Here is a 16,726-nt window from a genome sequence, read left to right on the forward strand (position 1 = left end):
ATTAGACGTTTACAGAATAGTCAGGGTCGCTATAATGTAATGTTGCTTGTATCAGTACAATTAGACGTTTACAGAGTGGTCAGGGTCGCTATAATGTAATGTTGCTTGTATCAGTACAATTAGACGTTTACAGAGTGGTCAGGGTCGCTATAATGTAATGTTGTTTGTATCAGTACAATTAGACGTTTATAGAGTAGCCAGGGTCGGTAAAATGTAATGTTGTTTGTATCAGTTCAATTAGACGTTTACGATAGTTACCCGTGCTGCATGATGTCCCATTGTATCCAGGATCACATCCTCCAGGAGGACACTTGCCTCCCACGTTGTCACATGTTGCGTTCTTACAGAAACATTCCGAAGCGCAGTCTTGTCCGAAGTAGTAATCGTCACACGCTGAAACCATTGTTATACGGGGATCATTTTCAACAGCAACGTTGCGGAATAAAAAATGTCCAGATATGTACACAATGTAAATGTATTCCACTCACACAAAGATGGAGTGAAATTGCAGTGATATAAATACAATATGTTGTGCATTGTACAGGTTCTTTCTTAATGATTACATGAAGGTTTTATGTGGTATGATGTGAATAAGAAGACATCACACTAAGAGAAAAGGTTAGCATATATACAACACGAGGTTGTAACGGGAGCTGAGTTCATCATTAAAACTGAAACAAAGATCATATTTTTTTTATTTTATTTTTTTTGGGGGGTATTACATCCTTTTAACAGCTATGGTCACTTATTTGAACTGATTAATTTAGTTTCAATGAAAACAAATCAACCCAAAGAAGGCACATATTGTTCCAAAAGGAATGTCTACAGTCTACTTCCAAACCTTGTCATCGAACTCAGCAAATATAGTGTCCAAAAATGTTTGGACAGAAGAAATACTTGAAGACGAGGATATTCTAGATTGATAAAAAGATCTGTTGACTTCTTGACAATCAACATTCAATTTGTTCCTTTTCCTGAGTATACAGTGTCACAATATGGCGTAACCCTGATTTAATTGTACCTAGACTTGAAGTGAGAAGTTAGGATAATGACTTAGTTCAGTAATGTTTTCCAAATGTCTTTTCTCTTAATAGTTATACATATACACGCTTCATTTATATAAACACGTACCATGAGATTGTGAAAGCTTAACTGCCATACGGTTATTTCCACGGTTATGACTATCAATCTATGAATAAGAATAAATAACCTGAGATTGAAAGTATGATCAGTATATTCGTTTTATGGTTTTCCTCTTTCTTTATGTAAATAAAGAAACAAGTTTTTTTTACGTTTTTCACACGTGGATCCGGTGTAGCCTGGTTCACAACCTTGCATACAGGTTCCATTTCCGGGGAAGCATAGATTGTTGGTACAGTTTGCTGGACAGTCTTCTGCACAGTTTGGGCCATGTTTGTTTATGGGACAACCTGTGTTGAATATGCATTAAAGTGTATTCCAGTATATCTCGTCTAAGATAATATACTTGAATCATAAAATAATAAATAAGCTACATTACACAACTTACGTCTGTCCAACAATTGACTGTAGAGAGGTCACAAAAACTTTTAGTTGAAATAGATATAACTAATACAATTAAATGAGTTGTCTGTCAATGTACGAAAAGTGTAAAAAAAAAAAAAAAAAACCAAAAGAGTTTAAGGATGGCAAAGATATTTCTATCGGACTATTTGTTTGAAATGTTATTTAATGTCACTTATACAATATGGCATTCATGTTTGCCGGGCTGCTGTGTCTTTAAGACTACGTTATCATAATATTCATTTTGGATAGACTACCTGCAAAATGTGTAACGGATAATCCACTATACTGTCAAAAATGATCAATATCAGCATGGTACTTTGTAAAAAAGTTTACTTTAAGCATGTGCAAAATCCAGCATCGGCTGGATGTACTTAGACTATCATGTGGCACGTTTTATATTGTATGTTTAGTTTAATGGTTTCTAAAATACTACTCAGCTCGAAAAGCTCCATAAAATGTCAGGGGAGATAACACCTGATATACTAATCTCGGGATGTATCGCCAGGGAATGACAGAGATATATCACCTAAATACAACTATATGAATGACAGATGATATAACATATTTCACACAAGGTCGTCATTACCCAGAAGAGATTTGAGAAATGCCAAAGATAAAACCCGAAGTACTATTTCTCCTTCATACAGCAGGCATGTCCAGGAACAACAGATAAGATAACTCCCTTTTTCGGAAATGCATATGAGAAAAAATAATGAATACAGGAAATATTTGACTTCTCAGAGGTGTACATCCTTAATGGGAGCTACTGGTAATTGGGTTTTACACAAAACTCATAATTGACACATTAATTGCGTCACCAGTAATGATAAAACAATCCTGATACATTGTGTGGATGTGCTATTACATCTGGGTGAAGCTGTTATTATGTAGATGTCGATACAAAGTTTCGGTTTTATATTTCATTAATCATTTATGATTGTGTGCAATCTTATAATATGAATAGTCTAGGGACCTTATTCGGCATTCGTAATATTAAGCAAATATCAGAACACTCTCAAAGCAATTAAATTATTGTTAAGTGATGGAGTCGATACAAATGCTTGAAAACCAATTTTCAATGTTATGTAAAAACCAATATGTCAAACAATTATAACTAATTATAACTAAACTACTATTTTAAAGACACAATGTATTCCTTCATAGCACGTTAAGTGGATCTCGAAAAATATAAACAATAGTAAAGAATTCCTGATGAGTTTCTAACATATGCTAACCGTACAAAGATACAAAAGATATGGTTAATTCCAGTATTACATATTTATGAAAATTCTATCAATACTATCACTAAAATGAAATTCAAAAGACAAGTATCTGCATACAAGCGATATGTAAAAAAAACCGTCTCACTTACATATCTTTGAGATGTATTTGCCCTGTCTCCCCATTAAAAAAATCCCCATTGCATTCCACAGTGTATAAAAGCATGCAGCAAATTATCTTTGTATTTTAGTAGTTTTTAATATGATTCTAGGATTGAAATTTGTATATTACTTCTTCATATAATGAAAGTGTATCAGTTCCGCATCGTCCTTGCAAATTAATCGTAAATCGTACGAGTAAACATGATGATTCTTTGAAAATGTAGGTTGAATATAAATATCAATAAGGTTTGATAACTTACCCATTACCTTGACTTCACACAATTCCAGAACTGCATTGTTACTATAGTCTGATCCAGAGAGTGTCTCCCTTTGGTTGTACAAAGTTACGTAACGTCCTATGTTACTACAGGACTGGTTTTCGTGGTTTGCACTACTTAGTGCAGGGTTCGTGTCACTGTAACAAATGTCGGCCTGTGTAATGGGTAGATATGTGGAAGACGCCGTCACAATGATGGAGTATCCATTCCGACGTGTTTGATCTGTGGTAACAATGGTTAAACGAAATGAAACATTATTTTCAATGACATCATTAACTGATATTGTAAAANAAACTTTCAAAGCAAAATACTTGAATGTATACAAAACAATAAATCTTCAAACACCTCGTTTTTGTTATTAAAGTTCTGTCAACGTGAGCTAGACTCAGATAATAATACCAACCATCACTTCATTTATTTATCAAATTTAAAATTAATGTCATATCAAGACAAACAAATCAAACTTAAATACAATTATAATCACTTACGCGTATTCTGGTCATTTCCTCCTTTCCTGAATATGACTTCCACATGATCTATTACGACCGTTTGCTCAAGATCAACCTGCCAGAAGGTGGTTTTCTGGTTTTTTATGGTGTACAGACATTGTGGGATGGCTGCATTATTCGGATCGTTTAACAAGTCGGAATCGTTTCCATCAACAACTAAACTGGACGGTCCCTTTCCTTCCCGATAATCTGATGACTTTGTTGGGCGTCCCTCGGACAAATTCACTGTAATATACAGAATAAGCATTTTCATCACTGTAGTCCCTAGTCTTCTCTGAAGGTTCACTTAATAGTCACAATTTGTTGAATCTTGACTGCTTACTTTATTAACGAAAAATATTTTACTTTGTTTTAAAATTTTCAACTAATAAACTGTAACATATTCATTTTATTACCATTTTCCCTAAATGAATAGAGTGAATAGAGTATATTTTTGCTCTCTCTCTCTCTCTCTCTCTCTCTCTCTCTCTCTCTCTCTCTCTCTCTCTCTCTCTCTCTCTCTCTCAACAAAGTTTGAGTGAAATTGCAATGACATAAATAATGCACCAGGTTCCTTCTCAATAAGTACATGTAGGTAATGTGTTATGATGTATTACATCCTTTCAACAGCTATGGTCATTTAACACTGCATGAAAACCGGAATACCCGGAGAAACAAACCAAGGTATTCAGTCAGTAGCTAGGAACTGGCCCACGTAGGCCTCGAACCCGTGGCCCCCAGTGGTGCAAGGCTAATAATCATAGATGGTCATAAATCCTAACCTCTCGGCCACCACAGCAATGCATATCTTACCCGATATTCAATGTACTTTTTGGAATTTCATAACGAAGGATACTGCCGATGAATGTATAACTCATATTGCTTTACTGATTCTAAATCAAATCCTAATGACAATATGACGTAACGTTGTTATACCAGTTGAAGGTGACTTTCAGCGATTGTACCGACAATGTGTACTGGATTGATTAACCTATAGGACATTTTAACAGTGACTATTATTAAGTTGATAGAAAGTTATATTATCGTTACAGTGGCATTTATAGAACTTTTTGTGACGTCACAAATCAAAGGCGACGTATGATTGTGACGTCGACTCAAAATTTCCTTTTTCGATGGATCTTTTACAATCTTCCACTTTTTCAAAAATAAACCAACAACAGTAGACAAAAAATGGAATACTTGTCTGTCAAAAGATATGTGTAATTCCTCAATGACAGATTTTATATACAACCCCGTTAAAAAGCAGCAAAGTGATTGAATGTTGACAAATACATAAACTTCCTATCGAAAGAATATTAGATAAATTAGCGGTTATAAGTCGTCCCTGGTGGTCATGTTGCAAGTATAGATCGATGAAGGGGGCTTAAGAAAAGGAGTCGGTTGAGTTATTGATTACCAGCACAGGAGGGTATATACGATAGATCTAGTCAATACATGTGTTTTTATTCAAAAACAGCACATCGTTGCACATCTTTATGTGAAGTTAAAGGACTTGTCTGCGAATCAACGAATTTAGTTTCAATGAAAACAAAAACGAATCAGCCCAAAGAAGGCACAGATTGTTCCAAAAAGAATGTCTACAGTCTACTTGAAAACCTTGCCACCGAACTCAAAAACGTATTGTCCAAAAATGTTAGGACAGAATAATTATTTGTAGAATGTTCTAGATTGATAAAAATATCTTTTGAATTCGTGAAAATCAACTTTCCATTTATTCCGCTTATTGAGTATACAGTGTCACAGTATGATTATAACCATGATATAACTGTACTAAGACTGGTGGTGAGAAGTTGGGATACTAACTTAGTTAAGTAATGTTTCCCACATGTCTTTTCTCTTAATGATTAACTGTACTGATATTATGAAATAATAGTTATACATATATACGCTTCATTTATATAAACACAGTGTACCATGAAGTTTGAAAGCTTAACTGCCATACGGTTATTTACAGCAACCTGTTTTACCAAACGATCAATCTATAAATAAGAATATGAAATACTGAGATTGAAAGCATCATTGTTGTATTCGTTTCGAGACCTTCCGCTGTCTTTATGTAAATAAAGAAACAAGTTATTTACGTTTGTCACACGTGGATCCGGTGTAGCCTTGTTCACAACCTCGCATACAGATTCCATTTCCGGGGTAGCATAGATTGTTGGTACAGTGTGCTGGACAGTCTTCTGCACAGTTTGGGCCATGTTTTGTTTTAGGACAACCTGTGTTCAACATGTATTAATGTGTATTTCAATATGTCTCGTCTAAGATTACGTATATTAAATTATTAAAAAATGTATACTACATCACACAGCCTACTTCTGTCTTACAACTTCCTGTTTAAAATTCAAAAATTTATTTTTGGCGTCAGATCCGATTGAAAAATGATGCTTTAAAATATATTTTTTCTCTTCGTAGATTTGCGGTTTTCCTGGGCCGCAATTACATTAAAAATATTTGTAAGTAATATGGACGATTAATAATAAATTCAACGGCCACCCGTAAGTTTACGGCATTTCGTCATTTTTGGGTTATATTTATAGATTTTCATAAATGGAGGAAACAGCAGGTGGTAAACATAATATATGCCAAACTTGATGTTTGTAGTGACTTAGTAAATGTTGACTGTTATGACCAACCCTAGGTGAGTCATCAGAAGGAGTAGGAAATGAGGAAGAAGAAAAAAGTTATAGTTGAAATAGAATTAACTAATGTACTTAGATTATCATGTGGTCTGGTTTATTTAATATGTATCGCTTGCAACGGTCCTCATTACAATGATACACTTTCTATGTTGTATGTTTAGTTCAGTGATTTCTAAAATACTACTCAGCTCGAAAGGCTTCATGGAATGGTAGGGGAGATAACACCTGACATATTAATTGCCGAAACACGGGATATATCGCCTAAATACAACAATATGAATGATAGATGATATAACACATTTCACACAAGTTCATCATTTTCCAGAAGAGATTTGAGAAAGGCCAAAGATAAAACCCGAGTAACTATTTCTCCTTCATACAGCAGGCATGTCCAGGAACAACACATAAGATAACATCGTTAATTCGTGACATCTTATCATAGAGAACACTTCAAGGAATTACAAAGGAAATAACGTCTGGAATACTCAACGTAATGTTAGATAATAGCACATGGATTACTGGCCCTTTGCAACATAGCACATAGCTCCAGGCTGGATAAAAAGCCCTTCTTAACTCGGAAAACAACACCAAAGAAACGGTAGAAGATAAAAATAAATAACTATAGCCCTTCGTAACACAAGAAACAACTCCAAAGAGAAGGTAGAAGATAACACATGAATAACTAGCCCTTTCGTTATACAAAAAAACAACTCCAAAGAAAAGGCAGAAGATAACACATGAATAACTAGCCCTTCGTACTACAAAAAACCACTTCAAAGAAAAGGTAGAAGACAACAACTGGAAAACTACCCATGTGTAGCACGGTAAACCTACTTGCTGGATTATTAGTCATTTTTACACAGAAAACTATAGGAAATGACAAAATTAACACATGGATAAAGTGAGTAACAATTTTAATGGAGCCAGAAATTACGGTCGTCTTAAGGATGTACTTATCTGAGATTTTAATCACGTTGAAGTCTGTTTTTGATTTCGTGTAAGTTTTTTTTGTAATATTTAACAAAGTATGTTCAATTTTAAAAGCCAGTGTGTCGACTTTTTTAATTGTATCAAGTTCATTTTAATGAACATGATATGCTATAAAGTGGAAAATAATACATTTGTTGGCATTTGTTTTTAAATATTTAGTTTCACTAAAGCACTTTTGACTTTTGACCCCAAAATGGTGAAAAATAACACAAATAATAAAAATAAAATAAAATAATAAAAGCATACGGACCCCCATTTTTAATGCTGTTTTAGAAAGAGAAGTCTATTTTCTTTTGATCAGCAGAATAATTAAAAAAACCAATATCAGAACTTTATATATCAAGCGTTAAATCTTCAAACAAATGGTGAAAAAAATAGTATTTTGTCATTGAAAAATAAGGGGTAGGGGGTAACTTAAACTGCTTTTCTGTGTTAAAAAGATAAGTTAAAGAAATTTCATTTTCATAATTTAAAAGAAAATACTATTTTTGTCAGTTCTACAAACATTAATACATATCTGATAGCACTTAGAAGATATTGTATGAATTTGTCAAAATTCACTTAAAATCACATACTCTGTCAAATTGGTATCTTTGACCGCTCATATGATTCTTTTTTCATTTTCTGCTATACAATTAACTCCCTGTTTTCGGAAATGCATATGAGAACAAAAAGTTGAATACCAGAAATATTTGACTTCTCAGAGGTGTACATCCTTAATGGGAGCTACTGGTAATTGGCTTCTACACAAAACTCATAACTGACACATTAATTGCGTCACCAGTAATGATAAAACAATCCTGTTACATTGTGTGGATATGCTATTACATCTGGGTGGAGCTGTTAAAATGTAGATGTCGATACAAAGTTTCGGTTTTATATTTCATTTATCAGTACATTTATGATTGTGTGCAATCTTATAATATGAATAGTCTAGGGACCTAATTCAGCATTCGTAATATTAAGCAAATATCAGAACACTGTCAAAGCATGAGATTATCGTTAAGTGATGGAGTCGATACGAATGCTTGAAAACCAATTTTCAATGTTATGTAAAAACCAATATGTCAAACAATTATAACTAATTATAACTAAACTACTATTTTAAAGACACAATGTATTCCTTCATAGCACGTTAAGTGGATCTCGAAAAATATAAACAATAGTAAAGAATTCCTGATGAGTTTCTAACATATGCTAACCGTACAAAGATACAAAAGATATGGTTAATTCCAGTATTACATATTTATGAAAATTCTATCAATACTATCACTAAAATGAAATTCAAAAGACAAGTATCTGCATACAAGCGATATGTAAAAAAAAAACGTCTCACTTACACATCTTTGAGATGTATTTGCCCTGTCTCCCCATTAAAAAAAAACCCATTGCATTCCACAGTGTATAAAAGCATGCAGCAAATTATCTTTGTATTTTAGTAGTTTTTAATATGATTCTAGGATTGAAATTTGTATATTACTTCTTCATATAATGAAAGTGTATCAGTTCCGCATCGTCCTTGCAAATTAATCGTAAATCGTACGAGTAAACATGATGATTCTTTGAAAATGTAGGTTGAATATAAATATCAATAAGGTTTGATAACTTACCCATTACCTTGACTTCACACAATTCCAGAACTGCATTGTTACTATAGTCTGATCCAGAGAGTGTCTCCCTTTGGTTGTACAAAGTTACGTAACGTCCTATGTTACTACAGGACTGGTTTTCGTGGTTTGCACTACTTAGTGCAGGGTTCGTGTCACTGTAACAAATGTCGGCCTGTGTAATGGGTAGATATGTGGAAGACGCCGTCACAATGATGGAGTATCCATTCCGACGTGTTTGATCTGTGGTAACAATGGTTAAACGAAATGAAACATTATTTTCAATGACATCATTAACTGATATTGTAAAATAAAACAATATTGGTTCTATTATTGAAACAACATTTTATTTTTTATTTTCATATGCTTTGTCGATTTTTCTTATTTGTGGCTATTCAAGACTCTTTATTATCGTATATAATAAAGGGTCAGTAATTTTCCTGCTTTTTGTTTTCTTCAGTGCGTTTCATTTGAATTATCAAGAGAGATTACCATGCAAGAAATCTTAAAGAATATGGTTTCAAAGTGTTTTATTTTCGAAAAATGATCTAAAACTTTCAAAGCAAAATACTTGAATGTATACAAAACAATAAATCTTCAAACACCTCGTTTTTGTTATTAAAGTTCTGTCAACGTGAGCTAGACTCAGATAATAATACCAACCATCACTTCATTTTTTTATCAAATTTAAAATTAATGTCATATCAAGACAAACAAATCAAACTTAAATACAATTATAATCACTTACGCGTATTCTGGTCATTTCCTCCTTTCCTGAATATGACTTCCACATGATCTATTACGACCGTTTGCTCAAGATCAACCTGCCAGAAGGTGGTTTTCTGGTTTTTTATGGTGTACAGACATTGTGGGATGGCTGCATTATTCGGATCGTTTAACAAGTCGGAATCGTTTCCATCAACAACTAAACTGGAAGGTCCCTTTCCTTCCCGATAATCTGATGACTTTGTTGGGCGTCCCTCGGACAAATTCACTGTAATTATCAAGAATTCTTATCATTGTAGTCTTTAGTTATCTCTGACAGTCCAGATGAATGAATGAAATCTACAGACAAGATAAAAGAGTACTACATTGTAGTCACCTTCACGAAATGGTCTCAATTTACTGAATCGCCGCAAAATGCAAGCAAAGTAGTAGCATATCAGGATCCCATAGGACAAGAACGCTTAATTTATATTACGAAAGTGTTTGTTCTTTGTTTCAACAATAAACTGTCTTTTTTTCTTCATTTTATTACCATTTACCCTCAGTGAATATATCTTAATGCAATGTTGTTAATATATTAGTAACGGACTGTTTGTCAATTTAATTACTTCGGCGAAGAAGAGTGAACCACTAAGCGTTGCCTGGACCATTAAGCTTTGATCTTACCGCTCAGCGGAGACACTACGTTTTCTCTCTTCAGGGGTTTAGTTGAGTTTTCCACTTATGTTAGATAACGCTACTTACCCGACGTACTAGTTGTCATGACGAGCTCGAGTCTGTGACTCTGTTAGATTATTGCTACGCTGTATCTAGCCGTTCCGCTAGTTTTCATGACGTCATCGCGCTTTCGGCTTCGGCAATACATTTTATTAGGTTATCTTGCTGGCGGACTAGTTTCACGACATTATGGATATTTCGACTTAATGCATAAGAGTACCTTATCAACTTTGCAGTGCGAGGACACTTAGCATCGTATTCTAATAAAAAAATGTGTCCTGTTTGAATTTCCGGAATATTCATCTCACGTACTCATCTCATGTGTTTTTACAGCATATTTATTTGCTTTTTTTGTTTGTTTTTGTTATGTTTTTAGAAAATTTAGAGCAAATGTTATTTTTCAACGAAAGTGTCACACAATTTTATTGTTCAAATTTCTCACTTCCTAACGCAAAATTACATTCTCTTTGGCGTCGTTTTGCGTTAAATTTTTGACGTTGGTTTGCTATGTTTTGCTTTGTTTGGCGTTGCTTTGGCATTGCTTGATACTGTTTGGCGTGTTTGGGCGGTACTATTTGACGTTTTGACGCACACGTTTATTTTAATAGTTGTTACACAAATTTGATTTCTTTAAACTTCATACTGCTATGTATGCCATGTTTGGCTCGCATTTGCGGTATTGAGGGATTGACCTTCATTTTGACAGCGTCTACGGTAGTACGCAGGTAGCTACGAACATATTCTATGGTGCGCATTAGTTGCCTGGAGTTAATACTTTCATTAATCAAAACGTGATGCGATCTTTACAATGGTACAACTTTAAAATCGGTTCAATGTTGGTGATTTTCAATTAGATGATGGCTTCACTTTTGCTACAAGATAGCAGCTACTTAATTATCTCGATCATTGATATTGATAATTGATATGCGATGTTAGAAAAAAAACTCTTTTATATGTAAATTACATAATTAATGGTTAGTTACATTCTATCATGTCTATCTAACTCGGATTCAGATTAGCTTGAGGGACAGCAGGCCGGAGGGCCGGTATGGGTCCGGGGTAGATACGTTGAGGCTATGGAGAGGGTAATGGTTTAAGTTTCATATCTTGTATTATGTGAATGTTCCAGTTCAGCATGAAAATATAAAGCAATAATACAATTTGAGTGAAATTGATGGCTGAGATTTAATTGTTTGCAACCTTAATTGCGTTAGACATAATGATATGGCGCATGCAATGCAGATATAGAGGGTGGGATCGGATATAGGTTGGTGCAGGATATAGCCTTTGTACGGCTAGTAGTATATATATCGTACACACAAAGACATCATATGTTTTCAACACGTGTGGGTGACTGAATTATAGGATATATAATAATTCACACGTATGTGTCATTATGCGGAAGGAGGAACACGTTTTGTATTCACGTGTTTTAGTTACTGTACAATAGCACCTATGCGATTCTCAAATAAAATACACAACAATATATACACCATGGTATATACAACATAGCGTTGAAGACACCACGAAATTCGCACGTATGTGTCATTGTAAATGAATCAAAAGACCGAACATAATACTTGTAACAAAAGATTTTATAATAATACATATCAACTGTCAGTTGTTCAATACCTCAAACTCACTAAACCGAAATATGTATACATGTATTTACTTATCAGATTACATCTACACAGTGTAATGTAGAACCGTGTGAGCCTATTACCTTCGGTTAGTTTAGACATAACAATAAAACAGTTTTGTCGTGTTGTGATAAAAGTGGAGGTCGCTTTGTAGTTCGGTGTAGTTCGGTTCTGGGTCTGTGGTTACATGTGAGACCGGGGATTGTGGTTTAGATAAAAACATCCGTTTTAAACATCCCCTTGCTGTGTAGTTATTTACATGCACCTTCAATACAGATTCATACAACTCTTCCCGTTAAGTTTAAACCATTCATATTAATCAGGTATATTGTCTAGCCCGAGTTTCCTCTGGTCCTGACACCAGATTTAGACACTAGATAGATCGCTGGTATGGGGCCAGAGCACACTGCTATATGAAAACGTGGAACTATCTGACACCATTTGGTGTCGGAGAGGTTTGAGGTGCTGACAACCAATTATCGACTATGACACAACACATACCTCACATATATCGATACATAGATTATTTATTGATCCAAATCCGCTCTAGTTATCCCAAACAGCTTCTAAATTCCGTCAGTAGAGTCGTCGGTTTTAAATAGTTCAAAAGGACCTGTTACAGGAACAAAAGAATTTTGCCCACAAAGCAATTTAACCATTACTGGATTGTTGTTTTTACTGTTGTTGGTTTTTTATTTGACAACACATAGCCAAAATTGATCATTCAATTTTTTTTCTGAATTTCTCCTTTCTCAGTTAAATCTTAGGTCTTATTATTCATATTATTCCCGACAAGTAATTGGCCAGAAGTGCATCGAGTGTCCATTGATGAAAACTGATATTGACTTGGAGCGCATGATTTTTGTTTAAGGACTGGGTGTTTCTAAAAATAGAATTATGACGTGTCTCCAAACAATGCACCGTCCCACTTCCGAAGCTTTTTTTAAAAAAAAAAATCAGATTGCTTACATTACTGTAAATGTACATATACATTACTTAAAAGTTATTACATTACTTAAAATAATAAAACAATTGAAGCATTTAACTTCGGTCAATACCTGGATTTATCAACCCGAGAAAAGATATATTAACCTCGGAATGCCTCTGTTAATATATCTTTTCTCGGGTCGATAAATCCAGGGATCGACCCCAGCCAAAGGCTATAATTGAATAATGTTTCTTTTTTGAATGCATTCATAATATGCAGTCTCTGAATTTGCGAGCTGAAGGCTGGAGCGGTTTAGCATCTGTTAAATGTGCATAGTATCCTAGATAATACAGTATTGATGCGACATGAGTACACATACCCGATGTTCTCTTTCCTGCAGGACACACGCAATAGTATGCCTTGACAGGATCCTCTGATGCGTGTAGGTCAAACTCTATGCAGACATTGTATTTTGCCTGCGACCTGTGGCGAGAGTGTATTTAGCCTCGGAGAAGGTCATCAGCATGTTGGTACACCCATATCTGATCATCACCTCCATCTGTCTGATGTTCTGTGATATAGCCAGGTGCCAGCTTCAGCTGATATGTACCACAAGCCAAAATCGCATTGACCTGTAGTTATTGACGATTTATTTTGACATTGGTCATACAACATATTATCCTTATGATGACACATTTACCGCATACCGATTTTTTCGAAATTTCTACTATCGTCGGTCAACATAATGTGCCAAATAATATCCAAAGTATGTTGGTGTACAACAGCCGGAAATATGTCTATCACTTCCGTAAAGATGCGAAAGAACTAAAAATGTACATAACATACTAAACTTTTATGTGTGTGAGACTGCTTAACTTTTTTTATTTTGCAACATCTATCTTTATAGTTGGGCTCATCATGAGCAGCAGATCTTATTGATGAAAATTTGATCAGTTGCGATGATAAATTGATGCGACATATTGTTAAATGATTAAACATGACTATAGGTCATAAGGTTGTTGGATTTTATTGGAAATAGACGTTGCTACAAGTTGACATTTTTATTACAAATTTACCGGTTCTCAAATTTTCTGAAATTTTCACTATCATATCTCAACATAATGCACTAAATAATACTAAAAGATTTTTGGTGTACAACAACCGGAAATTGGTGTTTAGTTCCGTAAAACAATTGATGTAGCAAAAAAGTAAATGAAAATACCAACATTTTTAGAGTTTAAGATTTTATAACTTTTTTATTATGCAATGTTTTTTTTACATATTTGAATTCATAATTTGCAGCAGATCCTACTTTAAATAATATAATATTATTTGATAGCGTAAAACATTGTTTTGATAGTTTTTTGGACAAAAAAAGTGAACCCTGTCGTACACCTTTGGAAGGCGGCAATAAATAGTTCATAGCACAGGCCCTGGGGACCTTTTTATTTTTTTAAAAATATCTCATGGGTCGTGTCTTAGGGAGCTACAAATATAACCCAGTAATGGTTAAATTGCTTTGTGGGCAAAATTCTTTTGTTCCTGTAACAGGTCCTTTCCCACCTTAGCGAATGCCATTTTAGTAGGTCATGAAAGTGACTAATCAACAAAAAGAGGCGGTACGGAAATCTTATAAATAAGAATGATATAATCTGTTTTCGGTCCGTCCGGAGCAGTACGGCTTGTTGATTAGTCACTCCCCTGACCGACAAAAATTGGCGTTCCCTCAAGTGGGAAATTTTGAACTATTGAAAACCGAGGACTCTACTGACGGAATTTAGCAGCTGTTGGTGATAATTAGAGCGGACTTGGATCAATAAATAATCCATTATGTAAGCACCTCAAAACTCTCCGACACCAAACGTTGTCGGAGAATTCCACGTTTTCATATAGGAGTGCGCTCTGGCCCCACACCAGACATCTATCTGTCAAATTGTCTAAGTCTGTTGTCAGGGCCAGAGGAAACTCGGGCTATCTATTGCCATGCCAAAGCATACTTTGTTTGGCTTCAGCTAAGTTCTTTCAAGACAGTATGTCCGGTATGATGTGTATGTAATTCTAAGTTGTAAATACGTTATGTTTAAAAGGGGTGACATTATGTGCTAGTGTTAACGATTCTAGGAAAGTTCAGAGGTATTCACTTAGTTATTATAAGCAGCTTTGTGAAAATTTCGACGAACTCGCTCTGACATTGTGTATCTATATATAATAAGTATATGCAGACTCGTCAACAAATAGAACGTTCCTTTTTGCTTTCATAACAAATGTCGAATAAGGCAGTTTCCATTGGTTTGAAAAGTTCAATTGAAGCGCTGTCTATTTGCATATAACATAATGCAAACATTATAACATAGTATGATATAACATATTAACGAAATATCACACAATCTTTCAGTGTTCATATATTTTTATATAATATACTTAATGTTTAACTTGTGTTCTGAGTACTCTTAACACCAATTATCGCAACAACTTTTACTGTTTAACACACACAAAAAATATGAACTACATGTAAATAGATTTTTTTTATGTTTACTGATTTTTGTACTTTTGATTGACTGAAAATGGCAACTGAGCACAGCCAAAGGTTTAATAACTCTTTAAATATACACACAAATTAGTAAGGGTTTGTTTACCATTTTTAAGCGACTTCCTGCTGTAGCCTTTATTTTAGCATAATATTTTGATATTATGGCTTTTCTTCTGGCATTTAGCCTTTCTTTATCTGCATCAGCGTGTCTCGACTAATGCTGGAATCATTAGAAATTTGGAACTCTCAGCTACGAATTCGACGCTTTGTTATTATCGACAAGTAGTAAACGCCATATCGTCTTTATTTCTGTTGATATTGAGTTCTCAAAACCAGACGTCATATATCTCGTTGGTGATGTAACAATATGTTATTGAAATATCTAAGTTTTACTTTCTACACGCACAGTGTACGTATTAAACGTGTCGCAACATTTCAAGACCGATTGGCCCCTTTGTCAACCCAACATATTCCATTAAATAATCAAGCTAAAATATTTCATTGACTTCATCGTGGGTCATAAACGCATACTAAAATTGTACATAGAAATGAAAAAAACAATGAGGAGAAATTATTTCGGTGGACAATGATTTCCTACCGTAACGTCACAGAAATATTCACGGCAAATTGATGACCTCCTGTTTGATCCATGGGTAATGTTTACTTAGTGGTATCAAAATAATCTAAGTCTAAGGAAAGCATTGGTGATTTTTTTCATGGATAAATTACATAGTTTGTCAGGTAAACAACACATCGTTTTAGACCCCAGGTGTCGCAAATGCAAAGCTACCATATCACGGAGATTTGTTTTCATCAAAGATATCCAATTCTTAGGTCACCAAACATGTCAGGGACAATGACAGCTTATCTGACTCTGTAATTCTATGGTCGATTTGTATTATGTTATATGCAAAATTTAAATCCATTTTCCTAACCTTTGAGCAATGAAAAAAAATAAAAACACGTTTTAACATATTTCATTTTTAAACACACTATGGAAATGATATTTTGGACAAGGCTGCATCACAGAAAAGGATTAATTGTTCCACTTACTGCTCCACAAATAATCGGTTTGTTTTCAAAAGATGCATGTTAACAAAGAATACAATTCATTCTATCATATATCTTTAAAAAATAAATAAATAAAATTAACATTAAATTAAAATCAAAGGACGCCTATTCCTTGATGCTTTTGCTGCCGATGCATGTTTAACTGTATTTCCGTAGTAACG

The 16,726-nt window shown here is 34.3% G+C and overlaps 1 protein-coding gene across 1 annotated transcript in view; it reads right to left on the minus strand.

Annotated features, from left to right (window-relative positions):
• Window positions 1-84: 84 nt before the first annotated feature.
• The window catches only part of LOC110441220 (multiple epidermal growth factor-like domains protein 11), a 29,629-nt gene continuing 12,987 nt past the window's right edge, over window positions 85-16,726 (minus strand). Inside the window, exons 2-8 of the mRNA XM_021484325.1 lie at window positions 9,702-9,947; window positions 8,957-9,196; window positions 5,796-5,933; window positions 3,694-3,939; window positions 3,188-3,427; window positions 1,293-1,430; window positions 85-393 (exon numbers count right to left, since the gene is read on the minus strand). Of these exons, the coding sequence (XP_021340000.1) occupies window positions 179-393; window positions 1,293-1,430; window positions 3,188-3,427; window positions 3,694-3,939; window positions 5,796-5,933; window positions 8,957-9,196; window positions 9,702-9,947 (1,463 nt within the window). The 3' untranslated portion in view covers window positions 85-178. The remainder of the gene's footprint in view (window positions 394-1,292; window positions 1,431-3,187; window positions 3,428-3,693; window positions 3,940-5,795; window positions 5,934-8,956; window positions 9,197-9,701; window positions 9,948-16,726) is intronic.

This window comes from Mizuhopecten yessoensis, unplaced genomic scaffold (assembly GCF_002113885.1).
Source record: "Mizuhopecten yessoensis strain PY_sf001 unplaced genomic scaffold, ASM211388v2 scaffold715731, whole genome shotgun sequence".
NCBI classification, from domain to species: domain Eukaryota; kingdom Metazoa; phylum Mollusca; class Bivalvia; order Pectinida; family Pectinidae; genus Mizuhopecten; species Mizuhopecten yessoensis.